At 41.4% G+C, this 14,777-nt stretch overlaps 1 protein-coding gene across 1 annotated transcript; it reads right to left on the bottom strand.

The window, feature by feature from the left end:
- Window positions 1-9,887: 9,887 nt before the first annotated feature.
- LOC119914016 (relaxin-3 receptor 1-like) lies at window positions 9,888-12,240 on the bottom strand. The gene has a single exon (XM_038732988.1). It carries the CDS (start codon window positions 12,120-12,122, stop codon window positions 10,896-10,898), a length of 1,227 nt encoding a protein of 408 aa, XP_038588916.1. The 5' UTR covers window positions 12,123-12,240; the 3' UTR covers window positions 9,888-10,895.
- Window positions 12,241-14,777: the final 2,537 nt, after the last annotated feature.

Raw genomic sequence — 14,777 nt, forward strand, 5'->3', positions numbered from 1 at the left:
TAGATTAATAGATCGATACCACTCTCTTTTCTGGTGGTGGAAGAAGTGCTGAGATCCACCAGTACATCAATATAAAATTCCTGCATCAGAAATCCTGCATTATACTTAAAAAATAATAAGCTAAGTCTAGTAAGCAAGTATCAAAAGTAAAACTACTTGTTCTGCAGAAAATAAATATAAAAAGTATTAAATATGACATTATTTATTGCTAGCACAGATAAATCAATGCATAAGTAGCATTTTACTGTTGGTTAAGGTGGAGCTTTAACTACTTTATTTACAGTTCGGCAGTTTAGTCCAGAGATTCCCAACCTGGGGGGATTAGGCCCCACTAAATAGTCACAAGACAAATCTGAGGGGTTGTGAGATTATTAATGAGAGGAAATAATATAGATAGAATACAAAACAGCCACAAATAACAGATACATTTTTCTCGTTTGGCCTCAAAGAAACTTGGATTATTGTCTTTTGCATGGAAAAGTTAATAACTCATGTAGACATCTGAACCTTCAAGTAGACACTGCTTTGCTGTTAGAAGTCACAAACCCAAAAGGCTGGGAACCACAGATCTATATCCAGCAATGTGCTGTATTTCGTACATATCAGAAACAAATTATTATTTAATATGTCTCAAACATGTCTTTAAGCTTGTCAAACATTAGTCAAAGTTGATTTAAGTGATGACCCAGGTGAATCGGTCTCATCATTCTTTGTTAGCCATGTTTTTTAACTGGATCATATCAAAAAACATCAGTAATTCTTCTTTGCTCCTCATTATATCTCTGTTTATGCCTTCAGGCTCTGTAAGGAGAGAGATCAGTCAGCTCGCTCACTTTTCAAAGCTTGTTCTCACTCTTGTCTGTTATTCACTTGCAATATACTGACATCTATAGAGATGCTGCATTTGAAGCCACCAAAAATATTTTTTTGCCATGTCACAGGTGTCAAATGTGTTTGCATATGTAAATTACTTGAAAACATAGTAAATGTGGGGCACAACAACAACATTCTACAAAATATCTAAACATCTTTGAAAATCTGTTTCCTAGAAATTCAAAACACATCAAAGGGTTTTCTTTGATACCCTGGGAGATCATGGAGATAATCAGCTCGTCTGAAGGAATACATACTGTTACATTTGAATTTCTAATCATGATTTGACTCAAGCCATTTTTCTTCCCCCAAAAGGGATTTTACTAAGAGATGAAATGCACTCCATGTGTGTTAAACTGATGTGTTTGTGCACTGTGGGTGCCAGATTCAAAATACGTATGAAAGATCGCTCTGCTGTGCAAATTTAATTCCCAGGTCCTAGAGCCATTACACTTTTATTTCTAATTAAAGTAGCCTTGTCAGTGTGTGTGCATAAAATTAGTCCCATTGCTTTTTTAACTGCTTAGGTAAAGTTGAATTCCCACCCCACAGTTGTGTGCCTCCGCCAACCGGTCAAATTGCAGTTTACGGCCATGTCTTTCTAGACTTATATAACATCTGTAGTGAACACACTAAGGAATTGAATAAAAGGTATAAATTGCATTTTTTGGCTATATGGAAGTTATCGAAGATACATATGTATGATTCCAGTGATAAATTGATTGATGAAGGATTATCATCGTGTAAGGTGTAAAGTGTACTTGATTACTATGTAAAGGAAGGATTCCTATAGAGAATAGCTACACAAAATATGGTGCTTATGTTTTCTCCTGCCATTTTAAGATGTCAAGCCTCTCTATGAGCTGGTAAAACTCACAGAATTACACTAGCAAGGCGCCGCCCGCTTTCTTTCATAGTTAACCAATTGGGCTGTTCAGACCAAGTGAAATGGTATAGGTGTATATGTGAGTGAATCTGACAAGAAAAGAAATTGATAATCACCTACAAACAATATAAATTATATATCATATGATATAAATGATCTGATTCTGTTAAATGATGAAATGTGAGTCCCATGTTTGCCAATCCATTTGATTTCTCTGCCCCTCTCCCTGCTGTTCTCCTGGAATTTCAATTCCCCACCCACCAGTTCCACATGATGAAATACCAAAATCTGCCCATCCACAATAACTATTAGAAATATAGGCCTATCACTGCAGTTTGTTATTGTGTTTGTTAAAGAGGTCATATGATGCTCATCAGGTTCAAAATCTTATTTAGGACTTGTACCAGAACAGGTTTACATGGTTTCATTTTCAAAAACACCATATTTTTGTCATTCTGCACATTGCTGAGGCTCCTCTTTTCACCCTGTGTGTTGAAGGCTATGTTTTAGCTATGGAGTGATACATCTTGTCTCTAAATGATCTTTGTTGGGAGTTGCACATACACAGTTTCCAGTTAATGACTACTAGCCAATCAGAAGCAGAGAAGGGCGGGTCGTGAGAAGGCGGTAAACACGGCTTCGGTTCAGCTGTATATCCCCTTACCTACTTAGCAACATGGACTGGAGCAAGAGTTTCAAAGTGGTGAGTTATTAATCTGTAACAGAAGTATCTTTCATCCATTAAGTTTTAACTGAGCTCTGTCTCTACATCACAGTAACAACTTCATGTCCATTGACTGCCTGGGGGGTAGCTAGTGTTTGGTAGGGAGAGGAGGTGTGTGCTGCAGCTAAGTGTTTTTCCACCAGTGTTTTTGAGGGTGTGTCGGACTAGTCGCTCAGCAAGCATTATGACACGTATTTTCATTGTGATGTCACAAGAAAGCGGAAGAAAAGGCTGGACTACAAACGAGCTGTTTTCAGGCAGCTGTGTTTTCTGTAGGAGATGGAAACTCCCTTTGGGGTGGACTTTGGGCTTTTTCACCCTGCAAACCTATTACAAGCTCAAAAAAGATATATAACTCAATAAAAATAGGGAAAAGGGCAAAAAGCATAATATGACCTCTTTAAATTACATACTTGTTCACATATTTGTCAGTTGTGTCTAAACAGAGGGACAGAGAGAAGCCCCTCCTTGCAGATTGTCATACAGTGCGATGGTCCTTTTAACTTCATTGTTGCGGAAGAAGCGATGCCCGCTTATCCAGGCAGATGTAAAAATTTATTTATAAGGTTCATGTAAAGATAAGCTCTATGTGTAATTAGAAAAGAGCAGAATCACTTAGAGAGTTGCCTGGCTGAGGGGTAGGAGGAGGTGACATTCTGACTTCTAATTATTTGGAGAATGTGGCCAGGAATTACACCTTGTACCTTTAAAAAACCTATTATATAGTCGCAATGACCTTTGTTCTTTGAGTCAAAAGTGTCAGCTATACAGTGTCTGACCAACTGTGAAATATGGTTATCAGTTCTTCAGTTATGGCCAAGAGGCAACCACCAGGGCTCCAAAAGCTATTCAATCCCCATAGACAACCCCTTGTTATATGAGATCTGCCTCGGATTCACGGGGCTCGGGGGCTGCTGGCTCTGCCTGCACTCTGGGGAGGGATGTCTCTGGCTGGGCTGGGGGACTGTTGGCCTGGTTCTCCCGCGTTATCACTCCCTGGGGGCGGGGAGCTTCCCGGCACGGCTTTCTGCTGTTCTTCCTCGTGGCGGGGTGCAGCTTCCCTGGGACATGCGGTCTGGGGTCCTTTGCGCTATGGGGGGTCTCGGAGTGCCCTGGCTACTGGGGGTGGGGGTCTCTGGGTGCTGCGCGGGTTGATCCGGTTGCAGTTTGGAGGGCTGCGGTGGGATTGTAGGGCGATTGTCGATGCATCTTGATGCATTGTGCTTTTTCCCTGGGCAGGGTCTCTGGATGGCTGCTGGGCGTTTAGTTTGTGCATTGGAGTCCGGGGGAGGCATTTCCTCGTTGGCTTGGAGGGACCTGTTTGCGTCCCTGTTTTGCTTCGTTGGCCTCGGATCCGTGCTTCCCCATTTCTCTGTCGGCCAGTTGTTGGACCCCTCTGGATACTGAAGTATGAAGTTAATTTTTGCAGTGTGGGTGCGGGGCAGGGCTGTGCTCCGGTTTATTCTGGGCTTGTGCCTGGAGTTCTCGGCCCTTGACTGGTGGGTGGGTTGTTGGTGGCATGCAGCTGAGCTGGTTGATATTGCCTCGTTGCTGGTTTGGCTGGTGTTGCACGGCGGCCTGGGGTCGTGATGTGAATGGGGGATGTCGGCTGGCACGGGCGGCCTTAGTTTTTCCGGCGGTTGGGGGAACGGCGGACTTTTATTGGCGGGTGCACGGTGACCTGCGTGTCGCGTTTGCTGCCAGGCTGGGACTTGCTGCTGGTGTTTCTCTCCGCTGGCTTTTGCCGTGGTGTTCTGCTGCTCGCTCTCTCTCGTTTGCCCGACCTGGCACGCGGGATTCACAGGGGGCTGCCGGGCATTGGGTGTCACCATGCTTGCGCAGTGCGCGCATTGGGCTCATCATTTGTGCATTGATGTTGATGATTGCGTGGCATTTGGCCGTTTTGGTTGTTCGCTGCGCGGCGGTGGGGTGCTGGGTGGGGGGGGGGCACTGGTCTATGTTGTGTTAGTGTTGTGTCGTTCACAGAACGTTTTGTTCATAAGACCTAATCGTGTGTATGACTCGGGAGGAACGGGTCTCAGTGAGTGATTCGTTGATTTTCACGCATCTTGGAAGGATCTTGGACTCTTACGTTCACTCGTCACACGGCAGCTGCATGGGCTCCGTCAGCACAGGAAACAGAATTGATTAGTTCACGACTCTCAACTGTGGGTCTCTAGGTCTGAGTCGTTCATTTTTCACGTGACAGCTCCTACTGTGGAGCAGGAATGAACCACTCATTCACCGCTCACATGGGTCCTCCGCAGTCTTTCGTTCATTCTACAGGCTGAGTGACTGCCGGTGTTCTATGCTGCCTTGTCGAAAAATGCTACCGTATGTGTTCCCATTTCCAATCCCATAAAGGTACAACTCTTACAGTATTATGATGTCTTCTGTTTTTTGATTATATTACATCATTTCAGGGGTAGCTTATTCTGACTAATATCCCCGATCAAATAATGCTCCCACTACAGAATCATTTTATATTGCACCACTACTCACTCCATGTGTACTGTAAGGAGATGGGGAGCATGTTGAAATACTATATTATGCCATCTTTATTTAAGATATCGGGGTAGCGTATTCTGATAAGACTAATAATGAATAATTATTTTAATATTGCTGATGATCATCCGCTGTCTCGACGGCATGCCCAACAGCAAGGTTGCACAGATTTATGGGCGTGGAAACAGACCGCGCTTGTAGGTCATGCGCATTCGCAGAACCGCTAAGTAGCAAATCTCATTGGTAGCATAAGTCGACAGAACACCAGCGCCGGATAATGAGAGGCAGGTCGCAGTGATGTTGTGCTAAGTTATAGTTTTAACACAGTAACTTTAGTCCTGCTAGTGTTTATTGCTAACAGCTGATGAGAGTTGTTCTGGGTCCACTTCAGAGCCCTGACAGGGTTCTACCTGGAGCGAATTACCTCTGATGTCGTCTCCTCTCCAAAACAAACAGATCCGGTCATTAAAAACAGTTGTAAACAGCTGTAAACAACTAACAGCTGATCCAGGTCCGCCAGAGAACGCAACGAAACTTTTAATTTTTATTTACCAACAGAGCCGTGCTGTTGTTTCACCGCTCGTGACTGGTGAACAACCTGCAGTGTTTGAGAGCGATGTGCTCATGTGTGTTTCTCTGTCTGCAGAATCCGGACCTGATGTGGCCCATTCTGCGTCCAGACCTGCCAAACTGCTGCGTTTATATGTGTTTATTTCTTTGTTCCTCTCTCTGTGCTGGAGTTCTTTAAGAACTTGGTGGCTTGATCCAGATTATTATTAAATTGGTTCAATTTTAATTAGAGTGTGTTTATTCATATAGTGTATCAAGCTTATTACTTCAATATATTACCGCGGTGAAGTTAGTTTTAAGTTGGATATTCGACAGACATTCACCCAGGATCCAGTGACGGCTTTTTAGTCAGTTCACCCAGTGACGGTTGTATAAGTGCGGTTAGCTCACCTCTGATGGCTCGCTTTTAACCAACGGGGGTTAGCTTAGGGACCATCAATAAATTCAAATTGTGAAAACAGTGTTATGGGAAAATCATTATTTATTTCAATAGCTTCCAAGTCATGTGACGCAGGGACTTCAAACCAATGCCGAATTGTAGTACTACACTGGGCAAATGAGACACACCTTCATATTTGATTTGAGTGCATTTTTTATTTTATTTGAATATTTATTCATAATTTATTGAAAAAAGTGCTGTTTTTTCAATAGCTTCCAAGTCATGTGACGCAGGGACTTCAAACCAATGCCGAATTGTAGTACTACACTGGGCAAATGAGACACACCTTCATATTTGATTTGAGTGCATTTATTTTATATGAATATTTATTTATATTTTTTAAAATTTTCAATAGATTCCATTTCAAATGATTCAGGGACTCAAAACCAATGCCGAATTGTACTACTACCCATTACACATATTACACACCTCTTGTACAACTGCAGTTGTACCACACAGAGTCAGTCATTTTCTTCCACAGCATTGAGCAGATTTCAAAGAAACTCAGTTTACACAACAGACATTCCCAGTTTCCTTTCTTTGCCTCTTCATATTGTGTGCTGTCCATTTCCACACACTGAGCATGGAACCACCGTTCACAGCCATCACACTGGACCTGTGAAATTGAAAAAAATCTTTCGTAACATATTTATATATATATTTATTTCAATGTCTGTTGCTTAGAGGTAGAGCGGTTGTCCACTACTTTAAGATATATGCCCCCTCTGTATTTGCTCAGAAGGCTGTGCCATTGTTGTGTGAGTGTGTGTGAACGAGTATTAGTTTCTTTCTCATCAGCAGTTGGAACCTAGCATGTATTTCTCTGCGTCACATGACTTGGAAGCTATTGAAAAAAACAGCACTTTTTTCAATAAATTATGAATAAATATTAATATAAAATATAAAGTTTACTCAAATCAAATATGAAGCAGTGTGTCTCATTTGCCCAGTGTAGTACTACAATTCGGCATCGGTTTGAAGTCTCTGCGTCACATGACTTGGAAGTTATTGAAAAAACCAGCACTTTTTCAATAAATTATGAATAAATATTCATATAAAATAAAAGATGCACTCAAATCAAATATGAAGGGGTGTGTCTCATTTGCCCAGTGTAGTACTACAATTCAGCATCGGTTTGAAGTCTCTGCGTCACATGACTTGGAAGTTATTGAAAAAAAACAGCACTTTTTTCAATAAATTATGAATAAATATTCATATAAAATAAAATATGCACTCAAATCAAATATGAAGGGGTGTGTCTCATTTTTCTAGTGTAGTACTACAATTCGGCATTGGTCTGGAGTCCCTGTGTCACATGACTTGGAAGGTATTGAAAAAAAAGGCATTATTTTCAATAAATTATGAATAAATATTAATATAAAATATAAAGTTTACTCAAATCAAATATGAAGTGGTGTGTCTCATTTTCCCAGTGTAGTACTACAATTCGGCATCGGTTTGAAGTCTCTGCGTCACATGACTTGGAAGCTATTGAAATAAATAATGATTTTCCCATAACACTGTTTTCACAATTTGAATTTATTGATGGTCCCTAAGCTAACCCCCGTTGGTTAAAAGCGAGCCATCAGAGGTGAGCTAACCGTCACTGGGTGAACTGACTAAAAGCCGTCACTGGATCCTGGGTGAATGTCTGTCGAATATCCAACTTAAAACTAACTTCACCGCGGTCAATATATTTACGATATTAATATTTTACTCATGAATAGGGACGTTAGGCTGCTCTATGAATGAGAACTTTAGAGATAATGATAGTAATTATATACATAAGCCTTTATATGGCTGGTCTGGTTGTATACTCGGGAAAGATTGTAACAATGGAAGGATTTAGCCTGAGTAGTGGTGATTACATATTGACAACATATTTCTGTGGTTTTTACATGATTTAAATTTGGTTGCGGGCCCAGGGGGGTTTATATAATGATGATATACAGTAATCAAGAGGTGAATTTGTGCATTATACTTTGTCAAATAAAGCAAGCCAGGCAGCCTTCCGCGTTTGAGAACGGCGCTGTTTTTTAATCGCCCACTAGAGGGCTGCAGCGCCGCAATAACCAGCCTAGTTCAAATGAACGAAATGACTCAAAAAAAGATTAGTTCATTTTAATGAACGAGTCTGTCAAAAGACTCGAACTTGCCATCAATATGTTGTGTGCGCGCCGCGGTCGGTCCGGGCGCTGCTCTTCCGCGGGTTACGTTTCTTGCCTTCCGTTGGCGTTGCGTTGTCAACTGGCATTTGGATGGTCGTTTTTATTTTATTTCTTTAATTTAATTATTAATTTATTTATTTTGGGGGGCGTCTGTTGGTTGCGTCGGGGTCTTCCGCGTTTGCATCGCAGTGCATCTGGGAGTCTTATTTTTTTGATTTATTTTTATTTTTATTTTTTCTTTCTCCCACCCCTATTGGCTACTGGGTTCTTGCCTGCCTGTTGCTGGGGTAGGTGTGGCACAGTCGTGGCATCCCACTCTCACTAACAACTACATTCTTTAACAGACTTATGCGCACACAGGTACACACACACACATACAGACACATTCACCCACACAGACACACACAGTCTCACACATAGAAACAAACTAATTTAGGTTGTCCCTGGTAGAATTATTCTTGATGCTTTTCTTTCAGTTACTTATTTAAATTAATTGTTATTATTCCAGCTCTTATGGCTGTGTTGTGTTGCTTATTTAGTATGCCTGACTGTTTTCATTTTCTCTTAGTTGTCTTACTATGTCAGCTGTTTATTGATGCTGTTCTGCTTGTTGTCTTTTACTATTTTATATTATTATTATTATTACTATTATTTTAATTGTTTGTTTGTTTGTTTGTTGTTTTTCTCCTCCCCAAGCCCCCCTCTCTGTTCTATTGCTGGTTTTGTTGCTTTCTGCAATTGGTGATTCCCTCTGCTATTCCCTGTTGTCCCCACCTTCCATCCCCCTTCTCTTACAGGTGTTGTCCTTTCTCTGTGCTGTCTGTTTGTGCCCCCCCATCCCTGTGTCTGCCCACCTGTCCGGCCCGGTGACAAATCAATACATAATTAAATAAATAATAAAACAGACAAAGGAGTATATTAATACTCTCTTGTTAAAGTAAAGTAAAGTAGTAATCTGTCTGGCACAATATGGTATCCAGGTCATCATACTCTATACCAGGCTGCTGGGCAGGACAGGTTTTTAAAAATAAGAAAAAAAGAAAGAAGCAGCACTTGAGATATTGCATTCACAAGAACGGGATGGGCTGACAACCCGAAAACACAATGCCTCCGACCAGAGGCACAGAGGCATAAACGTTAGATGCAGTATTTATCTCAGGATGTGGAATGTTATAGTGGGTTTGCTGCACTCCCCTGACTGCACACGCTTGAAGGCAGCAAGAGGAGGAAGGACTGAATTTTAATTACATTCTTCTTAGAAATAAGACAATATTGAATCCAGCACTTAATTAAATCCTTCCCAGTTAAACGTTCTATCAGTGCAGAGGCCCAATTAAAAATCTAACCCTAACCTAATCCTATCTAGGCTGACATGTACCTTCAGCTGCAAACAGTGCATTAATATGTTAACTTACTGTGGGGGTTGGCTCCAACAGGCAGTATCATCCATCTGTGACATTTAACTGCTGTAAAATTGTATTTTATTTAAACAGGTGATATTGTGAAGAAATAATTAGGGTTTGGTGTGGAAGTTGTTCCGGTTTATTAGAAGACACTAATGACTTATTTGGAAATGGTCCTGAATAAATTAAAAAAATTTGATCCGATAGAAAGCGATAGAGATCTGACTTCCTGCACAAGACAACATTTACTGTAAATTAGGAGGCTAATGGTGCTGCATATCTGTAGAGATCAAAACACATGATCTTGTATCTTGTATGAAAATGTATCCATTAAATCAATGTGTTCAATGTTTTTTTTATAGGAATAGATTTTTAAAAAATCTTTTTGTGCGGGTTGTGAAATGACCCATTAAATATATCTAAAGTGCGGTCACTGAACACTGCACCCAACTTGACATTTAAAAGATAGTATGCATTTGCAGTTTTTTGTGTATTAATGGCAAATGTCAGGAGAAATAAAGGACTTTGAGATTAAGGTAGTTTTGATGAAAAGTTCTTATGACACTTTCATTGGTTATTAGAGTAAGCAAATGAAAAGGATTGAGCTGTTTAAGTGGATTTAAAAAAAAGAATGAATTTATTTTCCCCAATAGCTTGATAACTTTTTTATGTATTAGTCATGAATGTAGTCATGTAAATGCTTTAAAAAGTTATTTAAAGAATGGAGTGTATGATGAGCATATAGATTTATGACACATGATGCCCTCTCAATATTCATCAATCCACCTTTTTCTCTTCTGAGGCAGATTCTGACGCCACAGCTCAGTTTATCAGCCAATATCGATACTCTCTTTCCCCCAAATTTAAGTTTTACCTCACTGTGTGGAACTCATTGGAATCATTTTTATGATTCCAAGGTAAGATGTTGTGGTGCTAAAAACTATTTCGACATTATTCATCTTCACTGACATCCACCACAAGAGCACCGGGGTGTTTTCTGCACACAAAGAAGGACCAGCGAGTGTCTCACATATAGATACACTTTACTTACACATTCAAATATATATATTTTTTACATTTCTGGATAGAATAATTCAGAAACATTCAAAATAAGGTAAGCCTATCTCTTCTTTCTTTGTGCACAAGAGAAATGTCCTTTACTCTTTTATCATAATTGGCCGAAGTTTTCTCACATGTCTCTCCTTTTGAATCATGCAGATCCAACTTTCCTGACAGCTGCAAGGCGAGAAATGGAGTAGCCTAATTAACATAGATGCAAATTACAATCAAAATTGATTTAATAACCCTGTCCTTGTGGCACTTTAGTCTAATTGCTGTTTTGGGGCAGCTCTCTGTCATTGTACATAACAACCCCCGGAGGATAAAACACCACAGCGGGCTCCTCGGGCGCACTGACGGGGACCAAGACGTGCCCTTGCTCGTTCATCTCCTGCTTTGTGGTGGCTGTGATCGGCCTTATTGTCGGCGAAGTCATCCGCCAGAAGAGTTTTTTCAGCGCTTTCCTGAACTCTCTCCTCATCAGGCAGTACAGGATGGGGTTCAGGCAGCTATTGGAGTGCGCCAGGCACACGGACACGGGGAAGACGTACACCTGCGTGGTGTAGTACTCATAACTGAAATGAACCACGTTCAGTTTGATGAGAATGCCCCAGGCTGTCAGCGCCTGGTTGGGCAGCCAGCAGAGGAAAAAGGATAACACCACGATGGTGACAGACTTGGTGACTTTGGCGCGTCGTTTGGCGCTCGATGTGTTGATGTTTTTGGAGGTGATGAAGCGCAAAAGGAGCAGGTAGCAGGCTGAGATTATGCCCAGCGGCACCACGAAACCCAGCAGCACTTTCTGAGAATGGTAAAGTCCCAGCCAGAACTGCGCGGTTCCGTTGGTTTCCGGGAATTTGACAAGGCACAGGTCCTCATTGGAAACCATGACGGTTGTGGAGAAAACTGCGTGCGGCAGAGCTGCGGAGACAGCGGCGAACCAGATGAAGACGGTGATGCAGCGCGCGGAGCAGCAGTGTGGCCGCCGCCGCCTGCCCTTGAGCGCAGAGGCGAGCGACCAGTACCTGGCCACGCTCATGGCAGTCAGGAAAAACACGCTGGCATACATGTTCATAGCTGTCACATAGGAAACTATCTTGCACATTGCTTTGCCGAAAGGCCACGTAAAGTCCAGCGCGTTTTCCACTGCCCAGAACGGCAGAGTCAGGACGAACTGGAAGTCAGTCACAGCCAAACTAGTTACGAAAAGGTTGATGGAAGATTTTTTCCACACATGTTTCGACTTCATTAGGTACAGGACTAGTAAGTTCCCAACCAGACCCAGCGCGCAAACCAGCGAGTAGATGACAGAGATGATAATCCTCACTACAGCGGCACCATCTCCCACAAAATATGTTCTTTCCAATTCTGACAGGTGGAAGTAGTCGCAGTACGAGCTGTTGGTCGTGTTGAAAATGCAGCTTAAGTTGACACTTGCAGCATAGACTATCCCTGCTGAGCCTTCGTAATTAGTGTCAGCAAATTCTCCAGACATTTTAACTTTAATTCCCGAGGATGTTTACAAAAGTCATGCCTATAAATCCAAAGGCTCCTGGGGAAAATCCTTAGATTTTATGTTCTTGCCTAGCTATATTACGTAAATGACAGCCTACTTAAATAGCCTTGAAAAGCTGTCTGTGTTTTCTGTGAATCCAAATAAACACAAAATAACTGAAATGTTGCTGTGCATTCCTTACAGGTGAAGAGCTCCTTACAAGGCTGTCGTGTTGTCCCAAGATTTTCTCTGTGCGTCTCTCACCTCTCCAAACGTCAGAGCGTCATGGCGCGTCAGGGCGCAATCTGGCGCTGTCCTTGGTTCTGATTAAAGACCTATGTGGGAGGGGGGATCCTGCTAGAGTGGCCCAGTGTGCGTGATTATCTAAGGTTTCACGCTATGTAGTGCCATATAGGGTGCACTATCCCAGAAAAGCTCAGGAACAGATGTGGGGGTAGGCAGGCTCTCAGATCTTTTGCTGCTAATTATTGAGGAGATCATCCCGGTTGACCCAAACCAGGTCATTGATATTTACAAACACATGGCCAAAATAATAATATTCTGGTCCCACCACCCTGACTAAGCTCTTCTATATAGGCCACAGCTTATTCTCTTTAACATCACGTGTGTGTGTGTGTGTGTTTAAATGTTTAAGTGCATAGCTCCCCATGTGTTTTATATTAATCTTAACTAGGGTTTGGAACTGTTTTAGCAAAAATGCTTTGCATGATTTTCTGTCTAGACTGTATCAAAACTATTGAAACTGTGTGTATTTCATTTGTTTTACATGTAATCCAAGTGTTGTTGAATTGATTGTGTAAATACATTTTACTGGGCATGTTGCTTTACTCAGTGGATCAGATCAATAACTCATAAGCGAAACATTGTGAAAAGACAAACGTCTCTTTCCTTCCAGCTACAACCCAATTTTAACCAAAACGAGCCACCCGAGCTGGACAAATAACATTTCTATTTATCTACAGCCGAAAAGAGATACTACAAAAATATTCAATAACTCCTCTGTTATGAAGTGTAGTGTCCCCAAAATCACATCAATCAGTGTTCTCGATGGTGAGGGTATGTGGTGATTTTGCATTAATCAATGAATCATTCGCTTTAAAAATAATACAACAAACATAGCCTAAGTAGCGAGGAGACAGTTAAATGGAAGTAGACCAGCTAATGATACAGGAATGAGGCAGGTGCTGTTGTGTACTGTTTGCGTCTTTTACTGTATAAATGTGTGGCATGTCTCTGATTGAGATTGGAATACGTGTGAACCATCTGTAAATAGAGCAATATCGCCCCCTCCTGATTATGTCCAGTCAATCAAAAGTAGTGGGCATGTGGATGACTAAGGCCCATAAAATCCATGTGTTTTGCAGAGACTGGCTCCATTCCTTTACTGTTTGGGGTCCTGCAGACTGCTATATGAGTAAAAATGCTCATAATTGTTTTAAAATCTAGTTAGGCCATTTAGTTATATATTTTCTTCTCACCTTATTACAGTACAACCCAATAAGTTTCTTTGAAGTGGTCTACCCTTCAGTTACAGGTTTGTTGGGGGTGACAAAATGCAGAATTCCCTTAAAGCATTGTTATTACAACAAATAAGGAAATATTTCATGTTTAATATGTTATAAGGGCTATGCATGGACAGATATTTATTTATTTTCTTGTTTTTTTGCCAAATAGTAATTCACGGACAAATTCACAGTATGTTAACCTACATGGTGATCATGGTCATTTAGTCTGATAAGTCCCAATAGACTTATTGGGGATTTGGGAGTGCTGCTTAAAACCTAAGTAGATAAAGAGCATGTGATACATGCAACACAATATCCAGAAGAAAATACAAGCAGAGAAAGTAGCATTGGTACAGAATTAATAATGGTACTGATAATTATAGTAATATTAATAATATTAATAATAGAACTAGTAATATTGTAGTAGCAGATATTGTGTAGGAACTGGAGGGCAGCAGATGACTTGCAGCCCCAGATCCAGACTCCAGGAACACCTGCAGAAAGTGATAGGAGGAAAGGAGAGGAAGAGAGACAACACGTGGGAGAGGGAAAAGTCAAAATAGTAACATGCATTAATTGGATAAGGTTGCACACAGAAGGAAAGAGAGAGGAGCTCAGTGCATGATCGGAAGCACCCCTGCAGTCTAGGCCTTAAGTAGGATGGTTCAGAACTCACCTGAGCCAGCCCTAACTATGACCTTTGTCAATGAGGAAAGTCTTAAGCCTACTCTTAAATGTGGAGATGGTGTCTGCCTCCTGACCCAAATGGGACCTGATTCCACAGGAGAGGAGCTTGATAGCTGAACGCTCTGGCTCCAAGTCTACTTTTGGAGACTCTAGGAATCACAAATAACCCTGCATTCTGGGAGCGCAGTGATGTGGTGGGGCAATAAGGTAGTATGAGCTTTTTAGGATAAGATGGTACCTGACCATAAGAGCTTTGTTGGTGGCAGAAGGATTGTAAACTCTATTCTGGATTTTACAGGAAGCCAATGCAGAGATGCTAATACAGGAGAAAGATGATCTCTTTTCCTGGTTCTTGTCAGAACACGTGCTGCAGCATTCTGAAACAGATGAAGAGCCTTAAGGGACTTATTCAAGCAGCCTGATATGATAGAATTGCAGTAAT

Source organism: Micropterus salmoides, unplaced genomic scaffold, assembly GCF_014851395.1.
Source record: "Micropterus salmoides isolate LMB-PRFRI ecotype aquatic unplaced genomic scaffold, ASM1485139v1 Ms_hic_scaffold_20, whole genome shotgun sequence".
NCBI lineage: Eukaryota > Metazoa > Chordata > Actinopteri > Centrarchiformes > Centrarchidae > Micropterus > Micropterus salmoides.

Bases quoted from the DNA above. Each gene is read 5' to 3' on its own strand.
- LOC119914016 (XM_038732988.1), bottom strand. From the start codon at position 12,122: ATGTCTGGAGAATTTGCTGACACTAATTACGAAGGCTCAGCAGGGATA.